This window comes from Atta colombica, unplaced genomic scaffold (assembly GCF_001594045.1).
Source record: "Atta colombica isolate Treedump-2 unplaced genomic scaffold, Acol1.0 scaffold205, whole genome shotgun sequence".
NCBI lineage: Eukaryota > Metazoa > Arthropoda > Insecta > Hymenoptera > Formicidae > Atta > Atta colombica.
In genome coordinates this window covers 1,912,976-1,923,689 of record NW_017259300.1, presented here as the reverse complement: position 1 = coordinate 1,923,689, position 10,714 = coordinate 1,912,976, and the positions used below count along the sequence as shown (strand labels likewise).

Sequence of the window (10,714 nt, the reverse complement as noted above, 5' to 3'; positions counted from 1 at the left end):
ATATATATATATATATATATATATATACATATATATATCTCACGATATTTTTTATTAAATGTATTTGATTCTTAATTTAAATAGCATTGTAAATTTGAGATTGTTTCTTTGTAGCCTCGCGGTAATGTTCTTTTGATTGGAATCGGTGGTAGTGGCAGACAATCACTTTCACGTATCGGCAGTTACATGTGCGATCTGTCCATCTATCAAATTGTCGTTAAGGCGCAATATAGGACGCCGGAATTTCGTGAGGATCTCAAGACTCTGTACTCAATAGCCGGGGTGGAGAACAAACCGACCAGTTTCCTCTTCAGTGATACTCAAGTAGTCGAGGAGCAGTTTCTGGAAATTGTCAACAATATGCTGAGTACTGGCGAAGTGGCTAATCTCTACAAGAGCGATGAAATGGAGGACGTAAGTCGGTTAATACGCTCCTACTGTCATTTCTGCATCTGTATATAATCCGTGACATCATTCTATTAGGGCGTTTTCTCTTGGAAAAGAGAATCAGCGAAATTAAAAGAATAACGGAAGTGTTATTTCCGATTTCATATGAAATTTATATCTCGTTTAATTATTCTATCTCGTATTCTTCTTATCTTGTAACATGAAAAATATATACGTTGAAAGTGTTTGGAAAATATTTTTGTATTATTAAAACCAAGAATGTTTTAATCATGCAAATATCATGTTTAATATAATATAATGCTGTGTAATATATCTGTTTATTAATACAATATTGTCCATGGATCACCGAGATTATTGTATGTTAGAAATCAATATCTTTAAAACATTTTTAATTGAATTATTGAATTGATCATTTTATAAAACAATGTAGTCTTATACAAATTTTTTTTTTAATATAAAAGTTTAAAGATCATATTTAAAATATTATCCGTAATAATGTTTTTATATTTAATGTTATTTTTAAAACAAATACAGAAAATATATTTTTCCTACATTTTTTTAATGATACTATAGATAATCCTTTTTTAAATAATTATAAGCATATGTAAATAAAAAATGTAAATAAATTCACATAAATGATACGAATAGCAGCACATATTAAGGGTAATTTAAGAGTGAAAATATTTAATGCGACACAGATATAATGCACAATTCAGACAGTTTAAATAATAATGTTCTAATAATGATATAAATTCCATTTGTCTAATAATAATTCAACTATGAAACTGTGAAAATAGTACAGAGGAGTATTATTCCAGGATATATTACGTTTCGCAGATTAAAAATAGACTATTAAAGGAAATAACGAAGCATGGGAAGATTCCAACGATTGAGACGGTATATTCCTTTCTGATCGAGAGGGCGCGTGCCAATATGCATTTGATCCTGTGCATGAGCCCGATCGGCGATGCCTTCAAGAACAGATTACGGCAGTACCCTTCCCTGATCAATTGCACGACCATCGATTGGTTCTTGGAATGGCCAAGAGAAGCTCTCCTCGAAGTTGGCAACAAGTTCCTCATGAATCTCAATCTGACGCTCACTATCACCGGCGAAAATAAAGTGGTAGGTACGCCCTTCCCCTTTCCGCGCGATCGATTCCATTCGATTCGATTCTTACGATCAACGCGCGTTTCCTATCACCAATCTTCTTCTCCTCCTCCTTCCTATCTTTCTCCTCTTCTGCTCCCCCGTTCTTCTTGCCGACCATTTCAGCGAATCCGATTATTTTCCCATCTACGGTTTGCCCTGATGACGTCTGCGGACGTCTGGCGCATTTCTTTCCATCGGCCTGAGATTGGTCGCTTGGATACTTCAAAAATGCTTTTGATATTCATAATTCGCCAAGATGCCCAGAAAAGCTTTATACTCGTTTCATTCCGGGTTTCGCGAATAAAATTGTATCAAAGAGTACAATGCACAAAAAATACGCAAAAGTATATTGTCGCAATTAGGCAAATACTTTAATCGACATCCACAAATAAATGTTTAATCCATCGTCAATAAATCTATAAAATTTCATATATTTTTAATATATATATATAACTATATGTAATGAGTTTCTTTTATTTCTTTGTAAGAATTTCTTCTTAAACGGCATCTCATTTCTAGATTATTTATTATTCATGCAGCTTTTAGTCTTAATGCATTTATGATTCCTGCTATTACGTCTCTTTTTTAATATCACAAAACGAAAATACTTTCGTCATAATGTCCGAGTAAAAATTTCGAATGGAATAGATAATCACGCGCGTCTGAAATAATCATGCATTAAATGCAGTTGGCTTTAATTTCGAGAATATTAGCCGATGAAGCGAATGCGTATCATAAGGGATCGTTGTTAATCCTGGCATAAAATGAACGCATTTTATATGGAACCATTTTATTACGTCCAGCAAGCACGAAGCAACGATAGAAATATAGAATACAGCTGGTTAAAAAATTTATACTGCGACTGTAACGAACGTGAACGTTACGAGGATGCACTTTTCTGCAGGAACCGCGACAATCCGCGATGGCCGTTCCATTGCCACCGTTGCAGGATCGAATGCGAGATGGAATTGCAGCATCATTCTCTTTGATCCACGACACGGTGTCCCAGTTCTCTCGCAAAATGGCCGCTGAAATGAAGCGTTACAATTACGTGACTCCCGTGAATTTTATTGAGCTGGTAGTCGGTTATAAAGAGTGAGCATTAAACAAATGCGATATGTGTGTGTGTGTGTGTGTGTGTGTGTGTGTGTGTGTGTGTGTGTGTGTGTGTGTACAATAATATAAGTGTCTGTCAGTGCATTATAATATTAATGACTTTTTCAAGCCATTCTTTAAACTAGAGTATGCAGATAACATTAGTTTTTATAATTAATTGCCCAATTATAAATATAAATAATTATACGTGCACAAAACCACAATTATTAGTATCGGAACAATAGTTTAAAGAAGTCATTGATAGAGTGCATTGTCCGAACAATTACTTTCGTGATGGTAACTTCAACAAACAGTTGCTTCAAACAGTTGCTTATAAAGATACATTCATTAAAATTCATTAAATTATGTCTTCATTAAAGGTTGAATGATTTTGCACAAGTATTAAAAAATTTAGCTAGATATACAGATCTGAAAATAATTTGTTGAACCATGAAAATAATTATGTAGGAAATTCAAGCATAATGAGTAAAGCTGTAAAAAATTTAGACGTTCTAGAAATCACCTTAAGCATCCTATATAATTATTTTGATTGTCCAACAAAATTTTCAGATTTGTATCTAGTTAAACTTATTAGATATCTTGATAAAAGTAAACCGTTCTTTCTTAATGCTTATTAATAATTTATTATAAATATACATTATAAATTAATGCATTATAAATATTACAACTATGAAATTAATTGTACGCGATATATCGATGATTTCTTCGAATTATTTTGTTATTTATATTTCTAAACAATTAATAGACAACAATTGATTATATTTATATTTAGACAATTAAATTAATTGTGAAACTACCAGTGCCAATGTGTGCGTGAAACTAAAATTTTTAATAGTTCAATAATTTTAAATCCAAAAAATGGTTTGAAGAAATCGACATAATGACGACCCAATTAATTAGTTTTGCAATTGTATATATTGTATTGTCAGACATTTCCGATATTTTAAACTTTTATATTATAACATAATTACATCTGATATAAGGAGTATTTATTGCGAGTTTTTCGATAAAAATAAAATAGAGACGATATTCGAATCACGCAGGATGTTGAAGAAAAAGAGACAAGATTTAGCAGATCAAGCGAACAAACTTCACGGCGGTTTCTCGAAGATCGACGATACCCGGGTGAAAGTTAAAGAAATGGCGGCGGAGCTCGAAGTCACTCAGCAGCAAGTTCATAAATCTACGAGGGAGTGCGAAGAATTCCTCGTAACGATAGGTACACGGCGCACGCGACAGTGATATATTATCAACGGCGTTTATCAGATTAATCTATAAAAACTTATTGCTTTTAACGCTCTCCCTGGTTCTAACTTTCCTCGTGCACTTAATTAATCATACGGTATCCGCCTGCATCGTTCATCGCTTTTAACCATACTACGTTTGCAATGCGCGTAGCAAACCAAAGCCGTGACACTGATGAAACGCAAAAACAGATCACCGCCAAATCACTTCGTATCGCCGAGGAGCAAAAAGAATGTAAAAAGCTCGAGCAGCTTGCAAGGGCTGATCTGGAGACCGTCGAACCTGCCTTGGACGAGGCCATCAAGGTCATTATTGAATTATCTCTTCTAAAAATATCATTCAATTTTAAACAATAAAATTTCTGATCGTTTTTTTTTCAATTTTTTTCTCATATTTTTTTATAAATTTAACTATTAATTTATGTGATGTTTAATTAAGTGATTCAGCCTTCTTGATATTATAATGCTATGAATACATAATGTTAAGATAACAATGACTTTGGATTATAGACGACCAAGAATAAAAGAATTTTGCTCGACAATTAAATTTTTATTGTCAAAAGTATGTATATCTCTTCAGTTAAGAATAAGAAAATGAAAAGAAATAACTGTCTTCTCTCATAGAAAGTTATTTTTTATAAAGAATTTTATCAAAGAATTGAATGTATCTAAAGAGCTTATTTATCCCTTGAACTTCTTTTTAATATGGTATACCTGGCTTTCTTTTTCAAATGGGGGAATCCCGTTTGCCTACAAATCGATTACTTACAGTATCGTTTGCCTACATCACTTTTGCCGACAGTTCGTTTGCACACAAAAATTATTACTTACAGTATTATTGCACAAATAAAAATTTTAGAAACAGAGTTACTTTTGCCTACATGTATTATTGCCTGCAAATATTATTGCTTACAGATTGCCTATATTAGTGCCTACAGCTTACAACCTTCCATGCGAAATAAGAGCCATCTCATACTAAAAAATCGGTTAGGTTAGAGTTAGATTTTTTTGGAAAAATATTCCAAGCGGACACTGTCTACGCTGACATCCCACTGTTCACATGACAGAAAATTTCCTAAAAATATAAATTATTTTCTTACTTAATTCTCTTACTTTAATTTTATATTTGTGCGCAAAAGTGCTTATAGGCAATCGATTTGGCAGAAGCTTTAAGCAAAAGCTTTAGGTAAAAGCTTTAAGCAAAAGCAACCATCTCTTTTCAAATCTATTCCAATACTTTTCCGTTACTTATAGTCCATATTTAAAATACGCTTGTAACGATGTTATCATACATTCAAATTCACGTTACATATACTATAAAATTTTAAAAATAAAAGCACACATTAATCGATAACACATTCTGAATATGAATCTATGTCTTTTTTAATAATATAAGTATAAATATAAAGATATAATTTGGTTTGATATCATTATCTTTCGTAATATCTAGCATTTTGATTAAAACAAATTTTTTTACAACATGTTTATTTTTATAAAAATTAAAGCAATTGAATTAAGTAGATACGTAATACCACAATGTGTTATTTCTAGCAGTATTTATAGCGGTATTTAAGAGTTAAGATATAATAAGATCTTAAGTAGAACATTATGTGACAAAGAAATGACAAATTATTTTAGGCATTGGAAACTTTAAGCAAGAAAGATTTAGCTGAAATAAAATCCTTTACGCATCCGCCACCGAAAGTCGAAATGGTGATGGAGGCGGTGATGATCCTAAAAAACTCGGAACCCACGTGGGCGGAAGCAAAGCGCCAACTTAGTGACGTGAACTTCATTAATACGGTGAGCGACAATGTTGCGACTGACAAGTTCATTCATTTCCAACTAACTCGCTCTGATCTGATTTCTAGCTTCGTGACTTCGACAAAGATCATATATCGGACAGAGTTCTACGAACAATAGCCAAGTATACGTCCAATCCTGAATTCGATCCCATAAAGGTCGGTGTGGTGTCTGTTGCAGCTAAGTCACTTTGCATGTGGGTGATAGCTATGGAAAATTATGGCAAGTTATACAGGTAACTTCCAAACAAGAAGCAAATTCATGACGTACTTCTTCATGTCGAATTTCTTTTTTCTTTATTTTTATGTGTATGATTTTCCATTAGAAAAATCTAATACTGTAAATATTAAATTGATGATTAGTTATTTCGAATATCAAAAGCATTATCATAAAATAACTTTGGTCCAAATTTTAATAACTTTGACGCCCAAATAGCACGTATGTTAAAATTAGAATGTAAAATTAAAAAAATGTTTTAACATTTTTTAGCACATAAGATGTCTTATGTTCTCTGATTTTAATTATGCATGCGATTTAGGTATTTTTAAAAATTTGGATTAAAGTTGTTCTGATTCTGATTGGAAGTTTTATAGTCTTTTTATAAGAAGGTAAGAACAGTACTTTTAATATTTAAAACAGATAATTAGTCATCACGACTATTTAATATCTGCGGTATTAAATTTCTTTGAAAAAGTAATATATTTATGTGTAACGTAATACGTAAAACAGATCTTTAAAGTAATATTACTATTATTTAATTGATTAATTTCATCCGCTGCACTGTCATTGTAGAAAATTTGATTATACTTTCGCAATGTATTGCAGAATCGTAGAGCCAAAACGGGAAAAACTACAGATCGCGTTGGAGTCATTAAAACAGAAGGAAATGGCCTTAAAGGAGGCAATGCGACAGCTGCAGAACTCACGCGAGCAACTCGAAGGATTACAGCGAATGTACGATGCGAAGATGAAAGAAAAGGAGAATTTGATTAAGCTGGTGAGTACACCCATGTTTTCTCGCGCTTTAGAACGGAAATGTCCTCGCATAAAGCCGAGAGCACAGTCTGATGAGGGAAGTCTTGGTCCAATTCGACTCTGTCCACTGGTAACACTTATAGTTAACAAACTTGTGCTTTAGTAACTGCAGAAGCTTGCATTTACTCGCATTTCCATCGACAAGATGTATTCCTTCGAGCGAATCTGGCGAATCCATATTGATGATGAGAGAACGAGGTCTATTCCGCGATGTTGCGCAGATTAATTACAAAGTTATTTCTACAATGAAATTTTGATATTCGCGATAACAATTTTTAATATGTATGTTACTTAATAACAAATTTTAGTATGCTGTTGATAAAATTAATGATATTAATAAAATAAAGAAATATAGAAGAATTAAAAATATAAAAGAAGAAGAAGAAGAAATATGTATTTAATAAACATTTTAACACTTGTATTTTTCTTTTACTTTTATCAAACGTTTCTGTCTGCATTTGCCGAAATGCATTTCATGTGTAATTTTATAATTACATTCTCTTTTTCCTCAGGCTAAACTATTAAAACTGAAATTAGAGCGTGCCGGCACATTGTTGGATCTCTTGTCTGATGAACGAATTCTATGGGAAAATACTGTAGCATCATTAACCGAGTCTTTCGACTGGCTGCTTGGTGATTGCTTGATATCCACCGGATTTTTGTCTTACCTCGGTCCTTTTGTATCCAATTACAGACAGGAACTAATAAGCATTTGGTCTAAGGAGGTAAATTAAAATTCCTTTTTTTTCTTCGTAATTCTTTATTAAACCATATAAAAACTTTTTTACATAAAATTTTCAAATTAACGGCATATATTATATGCACCTTTAACCATTTTTGCAATAAATATTATTACAAAATAAAGATATAATTTTTATTTTTTGTATATATCATAATTTTCCGAGAAAAAAAATTAGATCTGCAAATAATCATATCTGATTTAACAAATCTGGCCGAATCTGAATAAATATAACTATATATCTAACCACGATAAAATAATTTTTTGTATATAATCAATTAATTCAATTTTAATATTGTTAAAATAATAATTATTATTGATTAGCATACACACAATACATACAATAAAATTACAATAAAAGACCGTCTCTCCCTGAATTTGAAAATTAATTTGGGAATATATGATGGTCCCAAGCGATCACTCATTCGAAACCACATCTAACGTTGCTTAACTTCTGCAATATATCGTATAGAAATTGTTATTTTCACTATTCATAAACACTGAGTGTTAATGAATATGCAGCTGTGACATATCTGATCAAAAAAATTGTTAAGAAGATGGAATATGTTAAATATATCCTTTTCACAAATGAATCAAAATATTTATAGCTTCTACTGATTTTCACATATGTAGAATATCTGGAATAATTTTTCTCTCTATAACATATATTAAAATGTATATACGAAATGTTGTTTATATTTAAATACATAATAAGAAATTTATATATAATTATATACAAGAATTAGATGGCAATTATATAAAATGTATATAATTATATAATGGGTTATGCATAATTATTTATATTTTTAAAGAATTTTATATCGCATATAATTAATATCGCATATGATATATAATTAATATAACAAATCTTTATTATTTACCGAGATCAGTTATAATTATTTACCGCATGTATCTCTTCAGACATTATTTATCATGCAATAAGAATGGATTCCAATTGGAATTATTGTTTTTTTCTAGAAAACACAATAGAAATCTAAAGAATAATTGAATAATTTCAAATCTATTTCATAATATATACCTACGTATCAGTAATATATAATTAAAAAAAAACATGAAGAGATGCAAAGTGTTTTGACATTCGAGTACAAATATGATTACATTTAAACAGATATAATCAGATCTAAACAGTTTCAAGGAAATTCAATCACAAATATGACTCGATCTGAGCCATCAAAGATCAAATTACATCTCATATATGAACATATATGTGACTAGATCTGCGCAAAGAGATAAGATATTGAAGCTCAGATTACGCCCTATATACCATATATGGTTACAATGTAACCATATATGAACATATATGACCCAATCTGTGCGGGAACATGAGATATCAAAGATCAAATTGTACCCTATGTATAATGTTTAATATGTATATTTTATATAATATAAATAAACATATATGATCAAATCTGTGCAGACATGAGAAGTCATGTCTGAGCATATCTAACCAGATATAACTTAAACTCTGGTCAGATCTAATCCTCTTTTCTGGGTTAAAATATTTAATCTATCACTTTTAATTTTATTATATTATAGAAGCGATAGTATTTTCAGATGATAAATTAATGTAATTTATCTTATGGTTAAGGTATATAACAGAGAAATACCAACATCGCCAAATTTAGATGTCAAAGAGTTTCTAGCTGATCCGTCGACAATCAGAGAGTGGAACATTCAAGGATTACCATTCGATGGATTCAGCACAGAGAACGGCATCATAGTGACAAAGGGAACACGTTGGCCTCTCGTAATCGATCCACAATGTCAGGCAGTGAAGTGGATCAAAAATATGGAAGCGAAAAACGTAAATGCTCGATATTCGGTACCGATATTTGTCAAAGAAACTAACTAAACCCTCCAGCAATATACACGTTATTATTGGATTTGAATGTAAAATTAAATATCTAATTTGAGAGAGAGAGAGAGAGAGAGAGAGAGAGAGAGAGAGAGAGACAGAGAGAGAGAGAGAGAAAGACGATTTTAAACGAGTGAAATCAGAGAATTTATTTTGTCATTTTAATGTAACGATTACAATTGCAGTCACTGAAAGTAATCGACTTTGGTCAAGCAAACTTTATGAGAGTTCTGGAAAACGCAATTCAGTTCGGACACCCAGTATTGCTCGAAAATATCACCGAGACCCTCGATCCGGATTTGAATCCGATTCTTCAAAAAGCTTTCATTAAATCAGGTAGAATTTTAATGTCAGTATCATATAATTACATTTTTGCAATTGCATTACATTTGTGCAAAAAAGTTTAAAGCAGAAAATTAAAAAAGTTTATTCATTAAAATTAAAGGATAATGATATATTAATAGTGATTAATAATGATTATTAACATAAAATTTCAATTTATATCAAAAAGAAAAATAATTATAACAAAAAAACATTTTTTAAACTCGAATATAATTAATTGTAGAAGAGAGTAAGCATAAAATGCAAACATAAATTTTGATTCATTTTCATTATTTTATATCTGTGATATCTACAGATAATCAGATGATGATCCGATTTAACGACAAAATGATCACTTACAATGAGCAATTCCGGCTGTTTATGACTACAAAACTCTCGAATCCCCACTATGCTCCAGAGATTTCAACTAAAACGACATTATGCAACTTTACCATTAAGGAGCAGGGTAACTAATAGTCTTACCGTATACTTTAGAGAAAGATGGAACAAGATTAGGGAATATAACTCTGTCCTGCGTGTAGGGCTCGAAGCGCAGCTCCTAGCAATTGTAGTCAGGAAAGAGAAGCCACAACTCGAAGAACAGAAAGACAATCTGGTTCTCACAATCGCATCCAATAAAAAGACTCTCAAAGAACTAGAGGATAAAATACTTTAGTAAGATCGATGAAATTGCCATAAGCTTTAAGTTCAAACGTTTTCCGCTTAGAAGCAGACACGCGTGCGCTCAATGTATTTTATTCTGCACATTAATTTACAAATTTTGAATTACTTTTAGTGCAGAAAAAAAAACAAATTAACTTTTTTTAACGTATTTTGGGATTTAATTTGAATCTGATTTCGACAAGTCAAATGTAAGATATAGCCTAATAAGCAAGAAACATTTTGAAACATTTCAGCAACGTTGTAACGTTACAACATTGCTACAATGTTGCTGAAATGTTTCAAAATGTTTTTTGTTTATTGAGAGCATATTATTTATTTTTTCCGAATAATTTGAGC

The 10,714-nt window shown here is 31.3% G+C and overlaps 1 protein-coding gene across 1 annotated transcript in view; it reads left to right on the top strand.

Annotated features, from left to right (window-relative positions):
• LOC108687311 (dynein heavy chain 2, axonemal) overlaps positions 1-10,714 on the top strand; it is a 51,835-nt gene that overhangs the window by 35,000 nt on the left and 6,121 nt on the right. Inside the window, exons 42-54 of the mRNA XM_018193002.1 lie at positions 115-414; positions 1,246-1,533; positions 2,465-2,655; positions 3,720-3,895; positions 4,075-4,226; positions 5,559-5,723; positions 5,792-5,958; positions 6,549-6,720; positions 7,271-7,483; positions 9,107-9,322; positions 9,559-9,709; positions 10,011-10,160; positions 10,237-10,369. Coding sequence (XP_018048491.1) covers positions 115-414; positions 1,246-1,533; positions 2,465-2,655; positions 3,720-3,895; positions 4,075-4,226; positions 5,559-5,723; positions 5,792-5,958; positions 6,549-6,720; positions 7,271-7,483; positions 9,107-9,322; positions 9,559-9,709; positions 10,011-10,160; positions 10,237-10,369 — 2,474 coding nt within the window. The remainder of the gene's footprint in view (positions 1-114; positions 415-1,245; positions 1,534-2,464; positions 2,656-3,719; positions 3,896-4,074; positions 4,227-5,558; positions 5,724-5,791; positions 5,959-6,548; positions 6,721-7,270; positions 7,484-9,106; positions 9,323-9,558; positions 9,710-10,010; positions 10,161-10,236; positions 10,370-10,714) is intronic.